This window comes from Girardinichthys multiradiatus, chromosome 22 (assembly GCF_021462225.1).
Source record: "Girardinichthys multiradiatus isolate DD_20200921_A chromosome 22, DD_fGirMul_XY1, whole genome shotgun sequence".
NCBI classification, from domain to species: domain Eukaryota; kingdom Metazoa; phylum Chordata; class Actinopteri; order Cyprinodontiformes; family Goodeidae; genus Girardinichthys; species Girardinichthys multiradiatus.
The window spans coordinates 41,660,632-41,686,245 of NC_061814.1; the positions used below are offsets into that span (position 1 = coordinate 41,660,632).

The 25,614-nt window shown below is 39.9% G+C and overlaps 1 protein-coding gene across 2 annotated transcripts; it reads left to right on the plus strand.

The window, feature by feature from the left end:
- Positions 1–1,966: 1,966 nt before the first annotated feature.
- zgc:110045 (uncharacterized protein LOC664755 homolog) lies at positions 1,967–24,626 on the plus strand. 2 transcript variants are annotated; one of them, XM_047352187.1, is made up of 13 exons: positions 1,967–2,540; positions 7,241–7,349; positions 7,505–7,528; positions 7,624–7,656; positions 7,758–7,874; positions 10,656–10,787; positions 11,195–11,323; positions 13,246–13,335; positions 15,215–15,256; positions 15,616–15,691; positions 17,543–17,595; positions 19,624–19,793; positions 20,129–24,626. In XM_047352187.1, exons 2-13 carry the CDS (start codon positions 7,272–7,274, stop codon positions 20,472–20,474), a joined length of 1,290 nt encoding a protein of 429 aa, XP_047208143.1. In that variant the 5' UTR covers positions 1,967–2,540; positions 7,241–7,271; the 3' UTR covers positions 20,475–24,626. The 2 variants fall into 2 exon arrangements, with proteins under 2 accessions (XP_047208143.1, XP_047208144.1); XM_047352188.1 differs by lacking the exons at positions 15,616–15,691; positions 20,129–24,626 and having other exon boundaries at positions 19,624–19,775.
- The last annotated feature ends 988 nt before the right edge of the window (positions 24,627–25,614 follow it).

Genomic DNA, 25,614 nt, shown 5'->3' on the forward strand with positions numbered 1-25,614 from the left:
ATCACCGGCTTTTAAAAAAGTTCAAATCTAAATGAACTGAAACACACAACAATCATTTTTACTGTCACTATTTATTAATCTATTATGAAGCCAAAATGGAAAAGCCGGGTGTTAAAAATGAAGTATACCCTTGCTGTTTAAATTGGACTTAGGATGGACAGTAGCTGTCAGGGATTCTAATGAATAAATATGTTTAGTTGATGATCAGCACGTGTGACCAGTTCTCTAAAAGCAGGAGTTTTAGCAGACTTCTACTCTGAAGCATACAGGAGTGTATTGACAACAGCCAAAGGTGAAAGAAATCAGCAATGACCTTATACAGACAATAGTTCCTGATAAGTAATTTGGGAAGGGTTATCAGATCGTTTCCAAACAATCTGAAGACTATCATTCAGCTGCGAGAAAGATTATTTACAAGTTGAAAGTTCCTAAGACAACTGCAAATGTTCCCAGAAGTGGCCGTCACAACAAATTCATCTTGAGGTCATGCAATGCAATACCCAGCAGCTCTGTCTCACACCCCTCAGGCCCCAGTTAGCATGTTAAATGTTCATGACACAACAATCAACAAAAGGCTGATCAAGTACAGCTTGCTGGACCACATGACTCCTGGAGCAATGTATTGAGGACTAATGAGACCAAATAAAAGATGTTTGGCCATAAAGCACAGCATATTAACACAAACACATCATACTAACCAGGCATGGTGGCAGAGAGGTGATGATTTGGGCTTGTTTGGCAGTTTTGCAGTTACTGAAACATCCATGAACTCTTTTGTGTACCAAAGTGTTCTAGAGTCAAATGTGTCCAATGGCTGAAGCTTCGCTGAAACTGGATAATCCAAGTAATAAAGCAATGTTGATGATGATGTGGCAATGTGAAAGACTGTGGAAGGAAAACCACCACTGAGAGCTAATGCTGTTAGAGTTCATGCAAAGATGGATGGAGCTAAATACAACGTAATCCTGGAAGAAAACCAGTTAGAGGCTGCAGAAGAGACTGGAGTGGAGATTCATCCTGCAGCAGGACAACGACCCTAAACACACAGCCAGAGCTACAATGGAGTGGTCTGAATCATAGTATGTTCATGAGGTAGAAAGGCCTAGTCGAAGTCCAGACCTAAATCCGACTGAGCATCTGTTGATAATTAATGTTTGCAAAACTGCTCTCCATCCAATCTGACTGAGCTTGGGCTATTTTACAAAGACACAGAAATATTGGTCCCTAAAGACAAATCTCCAAAGACTTGCATCTCTATTAGCAACCAAACAAAAAAAACATGCCTCATTTTCCTTCTACTTCCTAATTATGTATGCACTGCTTTGTTTCGGTCTGTCACATAAAATTCCATAAAGATACATTAAGGTTAGTGGTTGTAACTTCACAAAAATGTAGAATACCTTTGCAAGGCACTGTACTTTATTGAACTATTAACACTGGCAGACTATTACCTTAAAAAATATAATTAGGATTTAAACATGCGCTGCTTTTAAGTAGCGGTAACTGACTGGCAGCTTTTTTTTACCTGATCATATTAAGAGTAGAATTATGCATAATTTAATGATCATTGGTTCCTTTCTGTGAATTAATAAAACACCCAGCTGAGGTGGAGGTAAGATACTAGATTTAAAGTGAATATGATGTGTTTGTAGATATGTGCTAGACAAGCCATGAGGGCATTATTGTCTTCGTGCGACGTGCTGAATGATAATTAAATATGCCACTTCTGCTTCACTGATTCATTTCCTTCACAGCATCAGAGCCCAGATGAATACATTTTTCTCTGCAGAATGGTTTTATTGTATCCAGTTTGGCCTCATTATGAGGCCACAAGGGCTTGTTGTGGTGCGAAGGCAGAGGCCGGGGGGGTGGGGGATGCACCCCATGAAGACATTGTGCGTAACACCACTAAATACCTCAGATGCCACATTGTTCTCTGCAGATCTCAATCAGTTCGAAGCAACAACTTCATACAGGGAGGGTTTATTTTTAAGCAGACAGGAAGCTTTCTGAGGATCTAATGAAAAACTCAGCAATCATGCAGAGTTGTTGGTTATAAAGACTCATTGGTTAACAAGGCATCTCTTCATTGTCTCTGTTCGTTTAATGTCTGCAAAGAGCTTGATCTGCTTGGGTTTTCTCTGTGCTGTTGTAACCGTAGATCCTTCTATCTGTGCTGGACAGCGTCCAGGCGGCGAGCCTCCTCACCCTGCCCTGCCGTGCCCTGCCGCCAGGCCGCCTCAGCTACTGGATCTTCGTTCAGAGGAACGCCTCTTTGGTGGCTGTGACAGGGGGAATTAGGCGAGAGATGCGGGCCCACTTGCCCTGCGTAGGGGCTTATCTTGGGCTAAGCTGAGGGACTAATAGCAAAGCCTGCCTTCGTTCCAGTCGGTTTGAGGGCACAGGGAGCCATCTGTCCAGTCTGTGGATCACTGAAAAACAAAGGGAGCAAACACTGAACACACACTTGAAACTAAAAGGCCATTCATTTCATAGATACCAGAACCAAAGAAGAGGAGCAAGAATTTCTCTCACACAAGGTCAGTTTGGACAAATCATTGGCCTTCATAACTGCAGGTCGGATTTTTATGTTAAAATAGCTGTTATCTATAATAATGCTGAAGTTTAGTCAGAGAGAACTTCAAGGTTTTGCTTCTGCACATTTAATGGAAGCCAGACAATGCGAGGCTTTGTTTTAACGCGCTACGCCTGACTCCCATTAGGTTCAGATGTTTTCAACGGCTTGTTTTTTATTCCTCTCCTGGATTGTGTTTTAAACTCTTCCCTTCAGACTGCTCAGGCTTGTTTGAATTTACACCTAATGTCAGCTTGTGATGCTTCCCCATTATTCTAACCTTTATGCTGAGTGCTGTATCGCCTCATGATATGTGGAGCCTCACAAAAGGCTATAAATAGTCACCACTCCAGATATTCACGCTGTAATCTCTCTCACCGGGTTATTTGGACATTTTTATACTGATAATTATCAGACACACATTTTATTAAATATAAAGTTTGTATATTTTGATTTGATGACATCTTTAACGCAGAGTGTAACACAATATTTAATGAAGCGTAGCACGTTAAGATGTCATTACATTGTTTAAAATTAGACATTCTTTGCTTTAACCTTAGATTTTGAATTCATAGTCAGATGAAATCCCCCCAGTAATCCACTTAGACATTGTTCCCCATTTCCCTCCAGGATTAAGGCCCTGTGTGTGTGTGTGTGTGTGTGTGTGTGTGTGTGCGTGTGTGTGTATTTTAATTGTCTGAGGCATACTTCTGTCTGTCAGTGTTCACAGAGCAGAGTTTCCCCTTAGATGATCTCTTTTTTATCGTGTAAACTCCTTGGTTGCTGTTGTGCACTAAGGTTTTGTTCAGAAGTCTGGAGCGCTGACTTGCTGGGGGTGACAGAAATGGGTCAAAAGGGTCTTAGCATTAACTAAACAAATCCGGGTCTGTAGGATTAGGCAGAGATGCTGCTGTTTGTTTGATGTAGTCATTGTAACGATACAGAGATGGGAGGATGCTGTGGATGTTTGCAGAAAGATGTCTGTCTCTTATTTATGTTTTTTTTTGTTGGTTGATCAAGTTGTTGAGATCCGAGCAGCATAATCCACTGAGAAATGTGCTGAGATCGTTTTATTTCCCAAATCCTGTTCCTTTGTTGCACTATTTGTGCTACATGATCCTAAAGCATCTCAGATGATTATCACTAACTGGATCTTGTCACTGGCGGGATGACTGAGGTGGAGCCATGTTAGTTTGTGGTGGTTTTCCATGTGTCTAGTGACAAAGAGGTCTAAGGTGGGATCTACGGAAGGCCTATCCAGGATAATTTCAGGAAAAGGTTTATATCTTTTGTTCTGAAGAAATTTGTCCTGCTTTTATCGCCTTATCACGCTATATACTACTTGCTTTAGGTCAGAAGCTAAATTACACAGCTGAGGCAAGATAAACATCATCTATTGAAATACATAGTTCCTGTGAGAAGTTTACATGCATTCATCACGTTCATTTATTTAAATTATTTTGTTCTTTTATTTCAGTTTTATTCATTTTAGGAATTGTGCAATGTATTTCTCTAGTCATACACATACAGTAGTAATTATACATGTAGGCCCAAATAATGCATATGAATTAATACCCTCACTAATACTTAATGTCCCTTAACAAGTTGTACATCAACCACAAGTTTCTGTAGCCACGATCAAACTTCTGGTTAATTTCTAACTGGACCTTTGACGGCTCTTCTATAAACTGGTGGAGTTAATTTAAATTGGTTGGTTACCTCGCATAGACCCAGCATTTTAGCAATCAGAATATTAAATTAGGGTTTAGGTTAAAACTGGGGAAAGGCCATCCCAGAAGCTTAATGTTAGAATAATTTATTCGCTTTAAACCCAGTTTTGATGTTTCAATCACCTAGCTGTTGATTTGAGGTAAAGTTATTGATTTCTGAGGCAGCCTTCTTTCTTAGCTATTCTATTATTATGCCAGAGGCCTTTTGATTGGCTACACAAAGCTGGGGGTGGAGGTCCAACTTGCTAAGGGACATTAAATCAAATGAAGGCTCAAACGATTGAATATATTGTAGCCTGAATGTGTACCTTTGGCCTGATGTAGATAAAAAAAAATCACATTAACTTCTAACTTATTCTCCCAGTTCTTGTTTTTTGAAACAATTAAAGTTGTTTATTGCATATACAATTATACCCTGCAAAAGAACGATTAAATTGAACATTTAAAAAAATAAATCTATATGTCGTTTAAGTCCAGGAGCAAACATCAAAACATGCTTTAACCGGATTACCAGCTGTCTAGTCCTGCCCCATACTCCAGTTCTGCTGGACACGTCCCTCTTTTTGTCCTGCAGGGACAAAGAAAGAAATCTGATTTCTATTTCATCAGCACAGTTGGTACAAGGTTTCTGTTTTGGTGATTATGACGCATAGTTGCCACTTCATTGGACACACTTCACCACATCTTACCAAAACAACACTGCATCTTCTGCTACAGCCATGGTCTCAGCATTCAAACCTCTGCATGAAGGTTTTTAAGTGTTCACTAAAATCCAGACTGTCTTTTACTAAAACAACATATACTCCGCTTAGATTAGTTTGTTTATTAGTTGTTCATCGTCATTCGTTAGAGTCTGAAGCATAACTTCTCAGAATCAGGATAATCTTATAAACACTGTGACCCTGTTCCTTCATAGAGCTGCAGTTGTCTCTCTGTCTGTTACGGTCCAACAAGCTGCATCATCATTCTTTATTTGTTCTACAAATACAAAAAAATTGGACACGCAGTCGCAATAGAGTTGGCACTGTGTGGTATTTTTTTGCCTTTAACATATGAGTCACACTCAAATCACTTGATCGTCAGGCTTCCACAGCACAAGTGGCTTCCTTTGTGTCTCGTCTTATCAGAGAGAGTCACACAACTTTTATTTAGCAGGAACCAAAGACACGTGAAGATTGCACCGTGTGACAGGCTTATTTTCCCCCTTTTACAGCTTCACGATCAGAAGAAAGATCCATAACTCCTCAGACACCATCAGACCCCTGATAAACTCTCAAAAGAGTCCTTTAAACAGGATTAAAGTAACTGTTCAAACGTAGGAAATTGCTTTGCTCACTTTGCTGTATGGCGCCTCACAAAAGTATCTATAGCCCACGAACCTTTCCACATTTTCTCAATTTACAATCATGAAAGTCAATGTAGTTTATCATAGCAAACACAAAGTACATACTTGTAAAGAGGAACAAAATGGTTTTTAAAGTTTTTTACAAATAAATATTAAAATAGTGTGGTGTGCATTTGAATTCAGCTCCCCTGAGTCGATGTAGAGCCACCTCTGGCTGCAGTTGCTAAGATTTGTGGAGATATATTCCAACCAGCTTTACATATCTAAGGGCCATTTTGTCCTGTACTTTAGTTGCTAATTAGCTCCAGCTCTGTCAGATACGATGGAGAGCATCTATAAGCATCAATTTGCAGGTCTTGCTACACATTCTCAGTTGGATTTAGTTCTGGACCTTGACTGGGCCATCTTACAATGATTATGCTGTGATCTAAATCGTTCCATGGTAGCTCTGATTGTATGTGTAGGGTTGTTGTCCTGCTGGAAGGTACGTCTACTTCCCAGTCTTCTGCAGCCTCTAACAGGTTTTCTTCCAGGGTTGTCCTGGATTTAGCTCCATCTATCTTCCAATCAACTCTGATCAGCTCAACTGTCCCTGCTAAGGAAGAGTTTCCCCACAGCATGATGCTGTCACCACCATGTTTCACTGCAGGGATGTTGAGTTCAGGGGTTTGATTGCTTTTTTAAAATAAGAGACTGAACAATCCTCCTTGAGATCTTAAAGCTTGGAATATTATTTTATGACCTAACTCTGCTTTAAACATCACCACAACGTTTTCCCTGACATATCTCCTGTGTTGCTTTGTTCAGTAGTGTTCTCTAACAAACATCTGAGGACTCTGCAAAACAGCTGGGTTCATACAGAAATTAAATGACACACAAGCAGATTGTATCTACCTTCTCGGGGCAATTGGTTGGACTAGATTTTATTTAAAGACATCTGTGAAGACACATTTTCTGCACACTTTTTAGATTTGTATTTGAAAACGTTTTTAAAGACAACTCCACAATTATGCTTTTATTTGTGTTTGTCTGTCACTTAAAATTGCAATTAAAATACATTGAAGGTTTAGAGTTGAAATGTGACAACCCTAACATTAAGTATTCACGGGTGTGAATACTTATGCAAAGAACTGTAGGTTTTATTGAGACCCATCCATAATGACTAAGGAGAATTTTCATTTCTGCCACCGCCAAATTTGCACTCACATTGTAAAAGCTTTTACCTTTGGTTTGTCAGGTTGCTCTTTAGCAGAAAAAATTTTAGAGCACAGGAAAGGAGGCATTTCATTTTCCCTTTGCTAAGAGTGATGTATGAGAAGGCCCTTAGCACAATTACCTGAATTTTCTTAAATGGAAATTCAGAGAAACAGAGCACATGGACACTCACACATGACAATTTCACCTCAAATGAAAACAGTCATAACTGACAAAATACCAAACTCACCAGAACAATGAACACAGATAAAACCGCACCTGTGAAAAATGTTCTTGGATGTGGCTGATTTCTTCCTCAATTTTACACATCATTTCCTGCACATCCTGAAGCATTAAACCACTTCTAACACACGGACACTATCTTTCTTTTTGTAGAATATTTACCTTAAAGATCTAAAATACAACAATGTCCGACAAAGAAGAGGTGGCCTTGGATAGCAGTCTGAACGTCACACTAACGCTGAGGCTGCTGATGCATGGAAAGGTAATCAGCAGATGTGCAGATCTTCAAGGTGATCTGCTGTGTTTTCCTGTAACGACCCATCCTGTTGTAACTGCTGCTAAAATGATTAAATCCTGTTCTAAAAGTTGGAGTCCCTGTTGTCTCTTGTTCACTTGTCCCTTTCTTTTCTCTATCAGGAAGTGGGCAGCATAATTGGAAAGGTACATTTCATTTACAGTACTTTTTTAAGTTATTGTCTCATTGCATTTGCCTTACAAAACCAGTCAAGCCTATTGTTTAATCTTAATGGTTTCAGAAAGGAGAAACGGTAAAGAAGATGAGGGAGGAGGTGAGTATTCTTTGTCATCTGCTGCATGGTGACAACCACTGTGTCCATAAATCCAGGCCCTTTAGTCAGAACAAAGCAAAGCTAACGGCCTGGCTTTGTAGAGTGGCGCTCGCATCAACATATCCGAGGGATCATCTCCTGAGAGGATAGTGACAATCACGGGACCTACAGAGGGAATCTTCAGAGCTTTCTCCATGATTGCGCAGAAGTTTGAAGAGGTACAGGAAAACATTTTTGGAACCAATGCTTTGCTACTTTATTCCTCAAAAATGTATGTGGTCTAAGGTTGTTAAATTCCAGCCTCAAGATTACAAAACTACACCTTAGATTCAACGCCGTCATTGCTTGTTAACAAATATAAAAATGTGTTCAAGGAACTAAGTACACCCAATTATTCAAGAACTTAATACAGTTGTCCTTCATATATGTCTTTATCAGTCTTTCACATTGCTGTGGTGAAATTTTGGGCTAGTATAATTGTGCTTTATTTCTTGCATAATCCAGTTTGGTCAAAACTTCAGCTGTCAGACAGATGGTTTCACATTTGACTCTTAAAATACATTTGGTAGACACTGACCTTGGGCTGAACGTCCACTTGTGGGATGATTGGTAGCTATCTTAAATATTTTCCCCTCTGGAATAATCTTCATTTCCTTTCCTTAACTTTATTTCCTTTTTTTTGTCTTGTACTAGAAGCTCAGACAGACAACATGGTGGGTCTGGTTGCCTTTACCTCCGGACACAGTGAACAACATATCTCAATGTAAAATCAGAATCAGCTTTATTTGCCAAGTTTGTGCTCAAAAACAAGGAATTTGACTTCAGATCCACTTCTTCCTGAAGACATTATAAATATAAATACACTGCTCAAAAAAATAAAGGGAACACTCAAATAACACATCCTAGATCTGAATGAATGAAATATTCTCATTGAATACTTTGTTCTGTACAAAGTTGAATGTGCTGACAACAAAATCACACAGAAATCATCAATGGGAATCAAATTTATTAACCAATGGAGGCCTGGATTTGGAGTCACACACAAAATTAAAGTGGAACAACACAGTACAGGCTGATCCAACTTTGATGTAATGAACTTAAAACAAGTCAAAATGAGGCTCAGTATTGTGTGTGGCCTCCACGTTCCTGTATGACCTCCCTACAACACCTGGGCATGCTCCTGATGAGACAGATGGTCTCCTGAGGGATCTCATCCCAGACCTGGACTAAAGCATCCGCCAACTCCTGGACAGTCTGTGGTGCAACGTGACGTCGGTGGATGGAGCGAGACATGATGTCCCAGATGTGCTCAATCAGATTCAGGTCTGAGGAATGGGCGGGCCAGTCCATAGCTTCAATGTCCAATGTGGCCCTCCAAAGAAATGCCACCCCACACCATTACTGACCCACTACCAAACCGGTCATGCTGAAGGATGTTGCAGGCAGCAGATCGCTCTCCACGGTGTCTCCAGACTCTGTCACGTCTGTCACATGTGCTCAGTGTGAACCTTCTTTCATCTGTGAAGAACACAGGGCGCCAGTGGCGAATTTGCCAATCCTGGTGTTCTCTGGTAAATGCAAAGCGTCCTGCACGGTGTTGGGCTGTGAACACAGCCGCCATTTGTGGATGTCGGGCCCTCATACCATCCTCGTGGAGTTGGTTTCTAACCATTTGTGCAGACACATGCACATTTGTGGCCTGCTGGAGGTCATTTTGCAGGGCTCTGGCAGTGCTCCTCCTGTTCCTCCTTGCACAAAGGCGGAGGTAGCGGTCCTGCTGCTGGGTTGTTGCCCTCCTACGGCCTCCTCCACGTCTCCTGGTGTACTGGCCTGTCTCCTGGTAGCGCCTCCAGGCTCTGGACAATACGCTGACAGACACAGCAAACCTTCTTTCCACAGCTCGCATTGATGTGCCATCCTGGATGAGCTGCACTACCTGAGCCACTTGTGTGGGTTGTAGAGTCCGTCTCATGCTACCACGAGTGTGAAAGCACCACCAACATTCAAAAGTGACCAAAACATCAGCCAGAAAGCATCGGTACTGAGAAGTGGTCTGTGGTCCCCACCTGCAGAACCACTCCTTTATTGAGTGAGTCTTGCTAATCGCCAAAGATTTCCCCCTGTTGTCTTTTCTATTTGCACAACAGCTGTGAAATTGATTGTCAATCAGTGTTGCTTCCTAAGTGGACAGTTTGATTTCACAGAAGTTTGATTTACTTGGAGTTATATTGTGTTGTTTAGGTGTTCCCTTTATTTTTTTGAGCAGTGTATATTAAAAAACCTCTGGAGAAACAAAACGAAATACGTATAAATACATTGTTTTTACAAAAAAGGAAGTCAAGGTTGCATTAGAGAAAATATGCATGTCATCGATCTGGGCACTCTGACAAGGGGAAGACACTGTCTCTGTGCTGGCTGGTTTTTGCAAATATCACTTAATAGCGCTGACCTGAAAGTAAAAGTCTAAACAGTTTGTGTCTAGGATGTGTGGGGTCTGCAGAGAGATTAGTTGCTCTTTTTCTGACCCTTGACTTGTACAAGTCCTGGATGAAGGGAAGGTCTGCCCTGTCCTGTTTAGTGACTGTGCCAAACCACACAGTGATGGATTAACAGACTGAATAAAGACCCTGTAGAAGATGACTATGAGCATGTAGATGATACTGATGACTATTGAACACATATTTTTAACTTTGGCTTCACTTTTACTTAATAACTTATTATAGCATGCCATCTGTTGTGTATTTTGTACACTTGAGCTTCAATAATTTTAGAACATGGGAAAGACCGGATCTGTAAAATCCCAAAAGTGAATAATGGTGTACTTTGTTTTTTCCATAACTGTACATTAATGTGCATCATTCAGTTTTACAAAGAGCTTTCAGAAACTTTCAGTTCCTACAGCTTTGTAAAATAAGTGAAAAGGCCATGTCAAACAAAGTTGAGGTTCTGTAAATACAACAGGGGAAAAAACTGCAACACATTTTTGATTTCTCCCTCAGGATATCACTGCAGCGATGACAAACAGCAACGTGACAAGCAAACCACCTGTGACACTTCGTCTGGTTTTCCCAGGGAGCCAGTGTGGCTCACTCATTGGTAAAGGAGGCTCCAAGATCAAAGAGATCAGGGAGGTAAGGGGTCTTTTTCCTCTTTCTTTTCCAGCAGGAAGTTATTTTTCTGCACCCAAGCAGGAAAACAAAAATCATCTCCGGGGCAGCCTACAAATCAGAAACTCAAATCAAACATTTCTTGTTTTTCTGTGCTTTAAAATGTGTGAACCTTTTGGTCGCTGCACCTTTCATGCCTGTATGGATCAGTTTGAATACCCTGTCCGAATACAAAATATCCAATGTATGGAATGTCTCTTCATACATTGGAGCATGCATTGCCTTTTAGCCTGCAGCTGCCCCCTGCAGGTCACAGTGCATTTTGGGAGTAACCTGAGGGTGCTTCAAACTACATTTCATTTTGGATAATGGTGAGTTATTTTCAGAAATAAACAGCCTTTGTTTCCTCTGTTTCTTCTGTTGATGTAAAGACCACGGGCGCTCAGCTTCAGGTGGCAGGAGACATGCTGCCGGACTCTACAGAGAGGGCGGTCACAATCTCCGGCACTCCACAGGCCATCACTCAGTGTGTGAGGCACATCTGCTCGGTGATGCTGGAGGTGAGCTCCGTCAGACAGCAGATAATCTTCACTTTCAGTGGCTATGTCTTGGTGTAGAGTATGTTACATCTATTCCGGACAGGGTTTCATTTAAAGTAATTCTGCAGGGCTGGAAAGAGCTTGGTTATGAAGTTGTTTCAGATCTGAAAATACATAAATTGTTCAGTATTGTGGAAATGTTTTAAACCACCCAAAAATCTGTGTAAGTCTTAGATAGACATTCATTCTCATGGCTGCTTTTAACATTTTCGTCCGTTCCTTTTCACTATGCCAACATAGTCTGCAGTGTGTGCTTATATAAAGCAGATAAACAGTATATAAAGGTATTCTCTTTAAGAAATTGGTCAAAAAAAATCAACAAGAACTACACAGGACCAGAACAGATGCGTCGTCATTTAGTTGATGATGTACTATAAGCCAAGGTTTCAACAAATTGCTCTAAGAATTACATTCAGTGGCTTTATTGGAATTGTATGTGCTGACCAAGACAGAATAGGTCCTAACTGTTGGGTGGAAGGATAATTATATGCGGGTTTCAGAACTTGTTTGTGAATGAAAATTTACAACCAAATAGCTTCAGAAACAGAGTTTACTTGTAAGTATTTAATAATAATATAGACTTTATTTTAAGCTCAGAATGGATCAATTTTCTCTGTGAAGGCCTCAGAGGGTTAGAGGACATCAGAGAACAAACAGCACCATGAAGACCAAACAACACAGCAGACAGGTTCTGGAGAACGTTGTGGAGACGTTTCAAGCAGGGTTAGGGTTAGGACATCTCACTGAACTCTGTTCAGTCCATCCCCGAAAATACAAAGAGTATGGTGCAACTGAAACCTACTCAGATATGGCCCAGGCTAACTTTGGGAAAGCTGCAGAGATCAACAGCTCAAGTTATGGAATCTATTGACTGGATGACTGTAAGTTGTGCCCTCAGAGAATCTGGCCCTAATAGAAGAGAAGAAACATATTGAAATGTTGAAAAAAAAAAACCTTAAGAAGGACCCTCTATGAAAAAAATCTCTGAAAAACTGATTGATAACGAGTCAAAAAGGAGCTAAAGACAAGAGAGAAACTTTCTAAGACCTTTAGACAATCAGAAAAACTGTTAATGAAATTGACCTGGCAAGGTTACAAGAATATTTGACTCACTAAAAGCAAAATATATTGTAAAGACTTGGAGCCTTTTGCAAAGTGCTGTGAAATAACAAGTATTAACCTTTTAAAATACATCATTTTTAATGTCACAAGCAAAAGAAAATACACCCCTTTCAGTTTTAGGGTTTTATATATCAGGACACAGTAAAAGTTTTGGGTCTTTACCAGGTTTCTTAAATTATTTCAGTCTCACACTTACCAAATTCCACTCTGTCATTATTTATTGAACACAAGCAATGCTAAAACAGAGTAACAGCATGTAAAAAAAAATCCCATGATATAGTCTCTCAATCAGATCACAGGTATATATGAATTTCAAGCAGATTAATGTTATTTTGTCCTCAGACAGGTAAGAGGGTGTACTTTCTTTTTACCGTGACTGTGTACATATTCTACTGGTTGCAGGTTTGCATTCATATTATAATTAATTATACATGTTATCAGTAGGTCCCTGCTGAGTATATCAACTTCTTTGTTTTCCTACTTAGTATTTGTTGAACGCAGTCAGCTGCAGAATTAACTGTTAGTGTATTCCCGCTGAATGAAGCGCAGAGCTGGGCATGGATTTAAGATTCAACCTTTTCGTAATTATGAGGTCTGCTCACAGCATTCTTTGCTTCAGGGTGTCATGTACCTTTCACTGCAGATGTATGGGGCATGAAAAATGCTGCTTGAGTGGTGTAAAGCAGTAATAATATGCACAGGTGCTAGCTGTAGGAGTGCATAATGTTTTCTCCCCTTGGTTTGCATGGCTGGGACTCCAGTCTCCACCTAAAGGAGCAACTATTCCTTACCGTCCTAAGGTCCTTCCTGGCGCAGCTCATGCAGTGTTGGCACCACAGCACTCTGCACAAGTAAGTGGTCGAACAGGAGTAATCCATATAGGATTTTAATGAATTAAACATTTAAAAGATGTAGCAGCTGAAGCCTACCAATCATTAACCACTACAGGGACTCATTTGTGTGAACATATTGTTTTAAGGTAATATCTTCAGGTTGAGATGCTGTAGGCAGAGAGATTACAAAGGAATGATGTTAAACATGCTAAAGCTAGAAAATAATGTGGCAAAACTGTAAAAATGTGACTTTCACAGTGCCTTGTATCACACGTCATACAATTTTTACATGCTACTTTTACATTTTGTCACATAACAAACTTCAGTGTATTTTATTGGGGTTTTATGTGAAAGACCAAAACACAGTCGTGCATAATTGTGAAGTGGAAGGAAAATGATGTTTTTTTCCTTATTTTTACAGATAATAATCTGAAAGTATGGCATGCACTTGTATTACATACTCTCTACCTTGTTACCCCTAAATAAAATCTACTTCAAAATTCAAAGGGTTTGTTAGAGAACATCAGAGAACAAAACAACATCATAAAGACCAAGGAGCACAGCAGACAGGTCAGGGAGGAAGTGGTGGAAACGTTTATTGCAGAGTTAGGGACTGCATCAATATCCCAGGCTTTGAACATCTCACAGAGCTCTGTTCAGTCCATCACCTGAAAAGATCAAGAGTACACCTGCAAACCAACCAAGACATGGCCAGGCAAGGAGAGCATGAATCAGAGAAACAGCTTAGAGGCCTATGGTAACTCTGGAGGAGCTGCTGAGATCCACACCTGACAATCTAGACATGCACTCAACAAATCTGGCCATTATTACAGATTGCCAATTAGAAAGAAATTGTTAAAAGAAAACTATAAAAAGTAAAGTTTTTAGTTTGCCACAAGCCTTGGAGGTAACACAGCAAACACATGGAAGGTTCTCTGGTCAGAGGAGATCAAACTTCAATTTCTGGTCTACAGGGAAACATTGTGTGTAGAGGAAAACTAAAACTATGCATAACCCTGATCACACAGTTCTAATTGTAAAACATGGTGGTGGCAACATCATGCTGTGGGGATGCTTTTCTTCAATAGGGATTTGGAAGTTGGCCAGGGTTGATGGTAAGATAGATGGGGCTAAATTCAGGATCTTGGAATAAAACCCGATATAAGCTGCTAAAGACCCAAGACTGGTGTGGAGGTTCATCTTCCGGCAGAAAATACAACCAGAGCTACAATGGAGTGGTTCAGATCAAAGCATATTCTTGTCTAGGAATAATCTAGTCAAAGTCCAGACCTAAATCCAATTGAGAATCATGAAGACCGAGGAACAAGATTTGAAAACTGATGTTCACAGGTCCATTTCGCTATCCATTTAATTGGACTGTGCCTGAGCTATTTTGCAAAGAAGAATGAACAAAGATTTCAGTTTGTAGATGTGCAAAGCTGGCAGAGACAAACCCAAAAAGAACTGCAGCTTTAATTGGAGCGGTTCTACAAAGTATTGACTCAGGGGGGGTTAAATACAAAATGCACGCCACATGTTCAGACTTCTCTTTGTAAAAACCATGGATCCCTTCCCTTTTAATTCACAATTATGCGTTCATGTGTTCGACTGCCTGGCAGGCTGCTGTCCTGAATTTTGGCTCTGTGCTCTCTGACCTATCAGACATCTGTTTATGTTATTGGATTTCAAGCCTCAGTCAAAAGGGGCAAAAAAAAACAGCAGATGACATTTAGATGAAATTCCATTAGATCCATACACATTAGAGCCACGGAAAAGTGGAAGGGAATGGATTTTCACTGTTCTGATTTACACTTCAGACACTGTGACAGAGTTTCTATTTCATGTTGCATGTTACAACATGTCATATACTCACCTCTCATATCTGGTGTCCTTTCAGGCATTTGCAATTCCAGGACAGTATGCATTTGCGCATCAAGATGTAAGTATACCAATCCGAGTGGTCGACATCCATTCTAATGATCTACCCCTGCCCACTCCTTCCAAGCACACCAATACGCCTTTTCTGTGCCCCACTCTGCAAGGAGGAAACTTCAGTAACCCTGATCTGTTGACATTACTAACACTAACCCACAGTAGTAACCCGAATTGATTCAAATGGAAATGATCTAAGTTATAATAGTCAGGGATGTGACTGTATTCTGCATGCTTTCTAAGGCAGATGAATCTCTTTCACACTGACACCATCTGTGATGTTTGTGAACTTCAAATTGTAGTTTTCAGCTCCTCTGAAATAATCCACTTTGATTGGTTAGCTCTAACTTCCTTCCTACCCTGCAGTTGACCAAGCTTCACCAGTTGGCTATGCAGCATATCCCCCTCCCTTCCCTTGGGCAGAGCAACCCTACCTTTCCTGGTACGTACCCACGGCTCCCTGGGGAAGTCCATCTATCCCTCTGTCTTCACTCCTCTTGGAAATCACACCATCAATACACCGTTGTCACTTCAGTGAGGATCAAGGATGTCTCCATTCTCTCAGAGTTTACAGACTCTCACAGGTTTTTATCTTTGTAGGTGGTGGCTTTTCTACTAGTATTTGCTTTTTACAGATGAAAGAAAAGAGAAAAAGACAGCCAGTTTAAAGTTTAAGCCACCAAAGTATTGTTTTATTAATAATCTCCAAAGATAGCCACTGAGATGCTTACACTCTGAAAAAGAAAATATTACACACTGAAGCAGACAGACTGAAATTTTTAAGAATCATAACAGCTTTATTGGGGAAGGAAATGTGAAAAATAACCAGAATATTTACAGTTAAGTAAATACTTCTTACCATTTCTCATTTCCTACCAAATTTAAGCCCATTCACCCTGTCATCCCCTCCAAAAAATCCTTTACCTTCACAACATTTCTCCTGTAAATCTAACATCATCTTGGCCACATCATCCCCAACCTCATTTGTCCCAAACTCATTTATTCTGCCCCAACTAACCTCAAACATTACATACACAGGTGCTTCTCAGTCAATCAGAATGTCATCGAAAGTGTTATTTATTTCATCAATTCAAGTAAAAAAAACGTGAATCTCAAATTATATAGATACATACACAGAGTGATATATGTAGGACAACAAAAGGTCATCGCTAAAGAAACTTGCTGTTTGTGGAGCGCTCTATGCAAGCAAGTTAATGGAAAGTTGAGCAGAGGGAAACAGTCTGCTCAAGCAACAGGGTTAGTTGCAGCCTTGAGAGGATTGAGAAGCAAAGCACATTCAAGAGTTTTTCAATGGGGTTAAAAAGGTCCAGACAAGAGAATCAGAGGGATATTGTCCAGGGGAAGATGAGAGACACCAGAGCCAACAATGCAGACAAGCCGAAGGTCGCTATTAAAGCAACCTGGGCTTCCTGAACACCTCAGCAGAGTCCCAGGTAATTGCCTCCTTATCATGCTGCATTAATGCAGTGTTTTATGCAAAACGGGCCCAACTAAATACTGAGTGCTTTACATAGACATGTTTTTCAATAGGCCCATATTCCTGTCTTAAATAACCAACAAATAGTTTCAAGTATTGCTGGACTCCATTTCTGGCTACTTAGTTGGACCACTGCATAAAATCAAGTTAACATTTCAAGCGCTCAGCTATTCCTCAAACAGTTACACTTGGTAGAGCGCCATCCTAAGGCAAGAATGGAGTGCTGCAGTGTGGGAGCCTTGTTCATTTAGGGCCTCACTGTCTTTTCTGTGGTTGTGGAGTTGCATGTTTTCATCACAACATAACATTTCTGTATTAAAAATTACCTTTTCTATCGGTGTTAAACTAAATTTGGAGTTTTTGTAAGCTGTAAGCCATATTCATTAAAGTTAATAGAATTAAATGACTGAAATAAAATCACTCTATGTGTTACAGATATTTAGAGTTCCACTTTTTGAACTGAATGACTGAAAACAATTAACCTTTCGATGAGATTCTTTTAAATTAAGATACAAATACACATTAAAGCTTCCTGATTTTTCAGACAGGATTAATGTGATAGCCATCCTCAACTTAAAAATAAGATTTATAACTGCAGCAAGGTGAAGGATGTGCTCCTTATGTTTTAGTGTGTATATGTAGGAAAATGTCTTTGTTCTTTATCTTCTCCAGTTATATGTTTGTTTAAGCTACATAATAGTAATAAACACACCAAAGTCCAGTTGATTTTTATGTCCTGATTGTGCAAACCATCCGCCCAATACTGTTATTAGCATTTTTTGTCCTACTTTGCAGGATTTGATGCTTCTGCACCCACGAGTACACAGGAACTGGCAATACCTAATGATGTAAGCACTCCACTGTTTGTGCTCAGCCACTAACACCTACATCCTAATGTGACTGAGATCATTAAAACTTTCTAGGAGAGGAGTTATGATGGAAAATGTTGGGATACACACATTGGATGAACAGCAAGTAACTTGTCCTTTTCTTGGCAGACAGTTTGGTTCAGCATCTCTTGCAAGTTGCACCCAAACTGCAGACCTTTGCAGTTTTAAACAAACCAGCGGTGTTCTTCTGGCAGATGACCACTGTTCCTATCAGAAATGGTAGCATTCATTTAAACTGGTTGGTTTCCTGTTACAGACCCAAGTTTTTTTGCCTTGTACATGCATTTTCAATCAGATTGCTTATTGTTAGCCTGCTTTATCCATTCACAACACAGTTTTAATGTTTGTTTGGGATCGTTGTCCTGTTTGTTGTGCTTGATGAGCTACCTTAAACTATTCTAATACTGTACATGGACATTTTCAGTATCATAAATATGTCAACATTTTGTTAAAATAGAAAATTATTTAGCTTTACAATTTAAATATTTTCATAACAAAATTAAAGAAGCAAGGAATGTTTTTGGAAATAAAAAGATTTATGAAATCCAATTATTCATTATTATTAATTTGTATTTAAGAGGGAAGTTTACTGAACTAGAAACTGAATGCTCCATTTCTTCATTAAATGGAATAAAGGTTAAACTTTCATGTAAAGGGGCTGCACGGTGGCGCAGTTGGTAGCGCTGTTGCCTTGCAGCAAGAAGGTTGCTTTGGGTAATTCCTTAATCAAAGGTGAAGGTGTTTGGTTAATGGTGTCGAGCTTGAAGCAGCGGTATCTTTTTTGGTCAGAACTCTTTCTGGCCTAGTGGCACTGGTGTTCCAGCATATTTTAAGTTCTGCTGGTGGTTCCACAGTTGATCCAGTACATCAAATTTCCTTTTATAAAGGTGACAGTTTGGATCAAATGGGGGAGACTGGGACACAGCTGGGTTTTTCCAACAGGACAGTGATCCCAAACACACATCGAAACTGGTTTTAAATTGGGTAGAGCAGGCTAACATTAAACTTTTGCAATAGCCTCCCCTGAAAGCGAGTTCCCTGACAGAAAACCAACTTAAATGAAAACTTCCAATTCTGTGAAGAAAAGTGGATAAACACTATGCCAGGAGCTTGTTGGTGGATGCAAAAGTCCGTCTTTGAGATGCAACTTGCTAACTGTCTTGATATTTGGCTAAATATCAGTGGGGGTGTGTGTACATATGGGCCTGTATGTATACGTTTGACCCTGTGTGAATTTGAAAAAACAAAATCCACAACAATTTCAAACTTGTGCTCCCAGTTGATTGAAATCATTGTTGTAGTGCTTAGGATAAGGCAAAAATCCAACTGACATTTGTATGGACACTGCTGTCATGTTTGGCAGCCAGAGGCAACCACCAGCCAGGGAAGGGAAGGCCACTAAACCTTGATCAAGAATTTCTGGTTCTGGTTATAGTTCTCTGTTGAATGAAATGCAAACAATTTCCTGGCTGGACTGCTGTCTTTCTGGAGTCTTGTTGTTACCAGGCAACCAACTGAGAATCATGAAGGAGTCAAGCAAGTAACCTTTCCCTAAAATTGGGAATTGTCAGTCAGCACCATGCATAGAATAAACAAGAAAGATTTGACATGGTAATTACTCAGTTTCAGAGGTACTGGTTGGTAGACAGAGCACGGTGCTTTACTCTATTTACAGACCACAATATGAGCAGTTTTCTCAAGAAAACAAATGAGCAAAGTTCCTAAAATGTTGAGAATTAGCTGAGATTAAAAGCCAATCCTCTGCTGCTGTGATCCCACAGGCTTGTTATCAAATTCCTCTTCGTTTCATGGACATACGCTTTATTACAATAATAGAGGTAGGAATCAGAGATGATAGAAAGGAAACTGTTGTTCTGCCGTCGCTGTGGCAGCTCCCTCTATCTTCTGCTGTCAGATCTGATTCCTGGACAGCGTTGAAATATGAGCTCTTTTGTTATTTACATGCTTTCAATCTCCTCCTTCTAGTTTATTGGCTGCATAATTGGAAGACAAGGCAGCAAGATCAATGAGATTCGCCAGGTCTCTGGTGCTCACATCAAAATTGCCAGCGCCACTGATGGCTCAGCCATGCGCCAAGTCACGATCAGCGGCTCGCTGGCCAGCATCGGCGTGGCCCAGTACCTCATCAACGCCAGGTGAGACATTACACAGGGCAGCCACGTCCTGTGGTGCTTCACATTGCAGCCAGATGATAAGACATCCAAACAACATGCTGCTGTAAAGGGCAGATTTGTTGTGTTTCTGGGTGAGGCTGGATTTGTTCCAACTCACTGCTCTGTTCTCTGACTGCATTAAAATCCTCATTCTCACTGCTTTCTTTTTTTTTTTACACATTCCTTGTTTGATTTTTGTATTTTCTCATTTCTCTCATTTCTCTCATCCCTTCTCTTCTTTTCTCACCCATCCTCCCTTTTGTTATTTCTACTCTTTTCTAAAACCTCCTTCATCCTCCAAACTCCTCGGCCTCCAGCTTAGAGATGGCTAAATACACCATGCAGGTTGCATCCTCCGCGACCCCAGTTGACCTCAACATGAGCTTCTCTCAGAATGCCTCCACCGCCTCCACTGCCGCGACCTCCATGGCTGTCCTGGCGGCCACCACCCCAACCCCCTCCATTAACGTTCACTCCCCCTCCATCCAGAGCCCACACTACGCCCTTCCTGTTTCCAGCCTGCTTGGCATGAAAGGTCTCTCTGTCCTGACCGTCCATCCAGCGGCAGCTTCCGGCCTAACTCAGGGTTTAACCCCTTACACTGCAAAAATGCCGACCTCTGGTTCGAAAAAATCTGAGCGTCAGAAGTTTTCTCCTTATTGATGCTGCCTCGTTAAGTCTATAGGGCCAGTCAGAAAGTTACATACACTTTTTTGGGTGAGTCTAAAATATAAATAAATCCCCACTGAAACATCAGTGGGGATTTATTGCAGGCATAATTCTGGCTGGAGGTTTCGCCACTCTTTTTTTTTATAATGAATGGTAAAGTTCATTCAGTTGAGCTGGTTTTCTGGCACAGATCTAGCTCCACGAATTTTCCAAGGGCTTGACGTTTTCACACTTTATCCATTCCAAAACCAGTTTTGTTGTATGTTTGTGATCATTGTCCTGTTGGATAACCTAGTTACATCCAAGTTTTATTTGTCTAGCTGAATTGATAAGTAGTCCCCCCCCCCTTCACTGTGCAATGCACCAGCACCCACTGGCACCAAAAACATCCCCAAAGCATGATGCTACCACCTTCATACTTTACAAATACTACATTGTTTTTAGCTTTAAAACCTTAACCTTGACTCCTCCATCGTTGACATCATTGTGGCCAAACAGCTCAATCTTTGCCTCGTCTACTTATAAACCTTTTCTTCAGAAGGCATGTGGCTTGTCCATGTTGTAAATTTCAGATTAGCTTGAAAGCATTTTTTGTTATGTCTTATGTTGATGTCAAACTGGTTTCACTGTTGACAGTGACAGTAGTGTTCTAGCATCTTCCAGTTTATGATAAGCTTGAGACTTGTTGGTTTTTGGAGTGTTACTTAGCATCCTAACCACATGGATCTCAAACTACTGTTTAAGTACCACAGATGGTACCTGAGGTGCCATCAGGGTACCAATGTTTTACAAGTGAAATTAGCTGTAATGTAGAACTAATCAGTCGAATCAGTCAAGTTGATTATGATTGAAAAAGGAATCACTTTTGAGAAAAACAGATACTTCTTAAAAGAGAAGTGCACTGGAGGATAATTATAGTAACCCCTCTTGGCAAAACAGACAACAGGTAATGAAAAATAAGTTCTGCAGGGTTTTTAGGCTATGTTTACCTCTAAATTCAGAACCTAGGTTTCTAAATAGCTATAACCCCAACTTACCCATGTTCTACTTGTGGGGAAACACAATAACTCAGTTAGCTGTTATCAGCAATGCAAGCAAACAGAAACATGTCTCTGCATTTCATAAAAACATAAAAAATCACATTCATAAATAGACATTGTGCAGTACTGTGTGTGCAGGAGATTTAATAAGGTACAAAGTGCCATGCAAGCAAATTATCTGTTATTTACTGCAGCTACAGCTAGGTTTAAATCAAATAGCTGCCATATTGGAATTTAAAGTCAGGGTTAGTGGGAACTTTATCTTTCCCATTTGGAATACCAACTTTAAACGGCCCACCTATTTATTTTACCAACCTAGAATCTTTTATTTTAATTTTTAAGGAAACAATGTTTTCTATTCTTGTGACAAAATAAAAAGAAAATGCCAAACTCCTCTTGTTCTACCGTGTACAAAGTCTTGACAGTATGGTAGTAGTTGGTAAACTTTGTATTAGTGAGGTGGTAGTGGTTGAGAACCACTGTCCTAACTAGTTTCTTTTCATCAGACATGGTGGTTTGGGTCAAATAGTTGAAACTTGGTCACAGTTGGGTGTTCCAGCAGGACAATGAACCCAAACACACATTCAAACTAGTTTTTGGAATAAATAAAACAAGCCAACATTAAGCTTCTGGAATGTTCTTCCTAAAACTAAAAACAATCCTATTGAGATCCATGACTGGAAACCAACCAAGTTAAATGAACTCTAGCAAAAGTTGGTCATTGACACTCAACCAGATACAACCCTAATTCCAATGAAGTTGGGATGTTGTGTAAGAAATAGATAAAAACAGAATACCATGATTTGCAAATCCTGTTCAACTTACAACTGAGTCCAATACAAAGACAAGATCTTTAATGTTCAAACTGATCAATTTTTTTTTTTTGTGTAAATAGTCAGTCACTTTGAATTTGATGCTTTCAACAGGTTCCAAAACAGCTGGGACAGGTGCAGCAAAAGACTGGGAAAGTTGAAGCTTGCTCAAAAAACCCCTGTGTTGATCATTCCACAGGAGAACGGGTTAATTGGAAAGCCAAAGCCATGTATTAATGCTGAAAATTTATGCCATTAATGCTGAAAGGGACATTCAGGTTTTGGGGAAACATCTGCTGCCATCCAAATGACTTTTCAGGGACGTCCCTGCTTATGTCAGCAAGACCATCCCAAGCCACGTTCTGCAGGTGTTCTAACAGCGTAAAAGAGCGCAGGAACTAGACTGGCCTGCCTACAGTCCAGATCTGTCACCCATTGAAAATGTATGTTGCATTATGAAGCCCACACTACCACAACGGAGACAGTTGACTGTTGTTGGACTGTTGAGCACCTGAAGTTGTACATCAGGCAATAATGGGAAAGAATTCCACCTACAAAGCTTCAACAACTAGTCCTCAGTTCCCAAACGCTTGAGTGCTGTTAGAAGGAAAGGTGATGTTACACAGTGGAAAACATGTTCCTGTCTCAGCTCTGTTGCAATGTGTTGAAGGCATTCAATTCAAAATGAATCAATATTTGCAAAAAACAATAAAGTTTATCAGTTTGAACATCAAATATCTTGTCTTTGATTTTATTGCATATAGGTTGAACGGGACTTGCAAATCACTGAGTTCTGTTTTTATTTATGTTTTACAAAACGTCCAACCTTCATTGGAATTGGGGTTGTATTATTAGTGGTGTATGTATACATTGGAGCTTGTATGTATAATTTTGAACAATCAATAAATTCAAACACGTGTAGCCAGCTCTATGTTTTTAAAACTAAGTGTAGACAGCACGGTGGTGCAGTTGATAGCACTGTTGGGTCTTTCGGCACGGAGCTTGCATGTTCTCCTTGTGCATGTGTGGGTTCTTTCTGGGTACTCCGACTTCCTCCCGCAGTCCAAAAACACGACTGTTAAGTTAATTGGTACCTCTAAATTGCATTGCATTGTATATGCAGGTATGTGTGTTTGTGTGCATGGTTGTTCGTCCTGCATGTCTCTGTGTTGCCCTGTGAAGGATTGGCGACCTGTCAAAACCCAATGAACACTGGAGACAGGAACCAGATCCCACACAACCCTGCACGGACACGTATGGATGGATGGATGGATACAAAAAGGAAAAAAAGAGTTCAAATAAATAATTAAAAACCTCAAATTAACATGAGACTCATTCTTACCACGAGTGGCTGTAAACGTCTGACCAGCTCTGTCCTCAGTGTATCTTCCTGATAAGACTTTATTAAAAGATGACAGATAGTTTAAGATTAACATATAGGCTTGAGAACAGCATGTTCTGGTGTGATAGATATTTTCAGGTGTTCTATTTGTTTTCCATAAACCAGGAGGATATTAGACTCACACTGAAATGACAGTAGTATTAAAACACTTCTGCTGTAATTAAAAGAGGTAAATAATAACATCGTGATGTCATATGAACATGCATAATAATTAAAGTAGATAACTCAGGCTTTTATTAGTATCCCAGGGAATATATATATATAAACATATATGTATTTATATACATATACTGTGTATTAAATGGCTTCATGAGCTTTAAAGTAGCACTTACTCCAGAAGAAGGACTTTCCATAAAGTGTTGTCGTAGTTTTCTATCTGTGTAACTTTCTTTCAATTAGAGGTTGCCACCTAGTATCAGAAGGGTGTGGTGCTTTAAAAGGATATAAAAATGGTTTGCTTTGTGCAGTAGAAGTGAATGTTTGTAGTATTTTTAATGAAGATTGCCCTCTTGTGTTATGTGTCCCTCCTTGTTTTGCTGTGGTCTCTCATCAGAGTTAACAGGCTTGGAGGTACTGGTGTTGCGTTGCAATGTTGCTGGCTCTGATGGGATTATCTTAAAGCCACAATTGACTCACAGTTGAATTCACTCCACCCAATAATCCTGTAGAGCAGGACTGGCCTATTATGTATTTACTGGTTCGGTACGGCCTGTTGCTTGTTCTCCAGCATAAAAGCAAGGAGAAGTCTCAGCATCTGAAACTGAGCGCTCATCAGTTATTTTAAGGAATGTTTTATTCATCTTTCTGATGTGGGTCTTCACTCAAAAAATGCATATTTGTAAGATTTGTAAATAAAATGACATGGAAATAAATGGAACTTTTTATGAATGCAGATGGTTTTTGTTTCTGATTCTGTTAACGGTGAAAGTCTTTCATATTTCACTGATTTCTCTGACTCCTCAACATAAAGACTGACCTTGAGGATTTATACCCGGTAAAATGTTCTTTGACGGATCAGATTTCTGTTCTAAGGCATGCAAAAGCACAGCTCGAGGCCCATGTTGTAAAAGCAAAAACAAGATTTACTTCCAAGCAAAATCAAAATGACAACTTATATAAGTGCCCTCCAGCTGTACACCTCTAATCTTTAATTTACAGTTACTGTAAATGGAAGAAGAAAGCACACCTTCAATCTATTCTGAATTGTGTCATTATTTTTCAAAGAAAAACAGTCAGAAATGCTAAGTTTTTTAAATCGTTTGTGAAAAAGTAAGTATACCCTTGCTTGGGCTCTAGGAGAAAGAAACAGACATGTGCTGTCAATAAATGTACACAGTTCAATGGATCATCAGCAAATGTGCTCACCTCTACAAACGAAGCATCTATTCAGGTTTAGCGTGTGCTAACACAGTGCCGAGACGCCAAGACATCAGCAACAATATACTGATGAATTTAGGAAGGGTTTGAATTCTACTATTCTACAGAGAGAAAAGAAATTCTCAACTACAGTTTTAAATTGCCAATTTCCAGCAGATGTGTCATTAAATTCACTCAAAGGTCAGAGTGTGCAGAGAACTTACAAAAAATCCAAGAGCTCCATCTCAAACTCTACAAGCCTTGATTAGTTGACTAGCATGAAAAATGTTAAAGTCATGACATTAGTCTGAACAGTAAGGTTTCTTAGGAGGGTTGCAAGGAGAAAGGTTATTTTCTGGAAAAATTTAACAATATACAGAGTTCATTGAGCGACCTATGCTGCCCAAAAAAAGAGTAGTTCAGTGAAAGCCTTGTTTTTTTTTTTTTTAACAAAATAGCACACGGTATTTATGAATGTAAAATGTACTTAGTGAGAGGTGCAGCCCAATATAAAACATCTGTGT

Bases quoted from the DNA above. Each gene is read 5' to 3' on its own strand.
- zgc:110045 (XM_047352187.1), top strand. From the start codon at position 7,272: ATGTCCGACAAAGAAGAGGTGGCCTTGGATAGCAGTCTGAACGTCACA. The intron at 7,350-7,504 runs GTAATCAGCAGA...TTTCTCTATCAG, and splicing joins GGCTGCTGATGCATGGAAAG to GAAGTGGGCAGCATAATTGG. The intron at 10,788-11,194 runs GTAAGGGGTCTT...GTTGATGTAAAG, and splicing joins AGATCAAAGAGATCAGGGAG to ACCACGGGCGCTCAGCTTCA.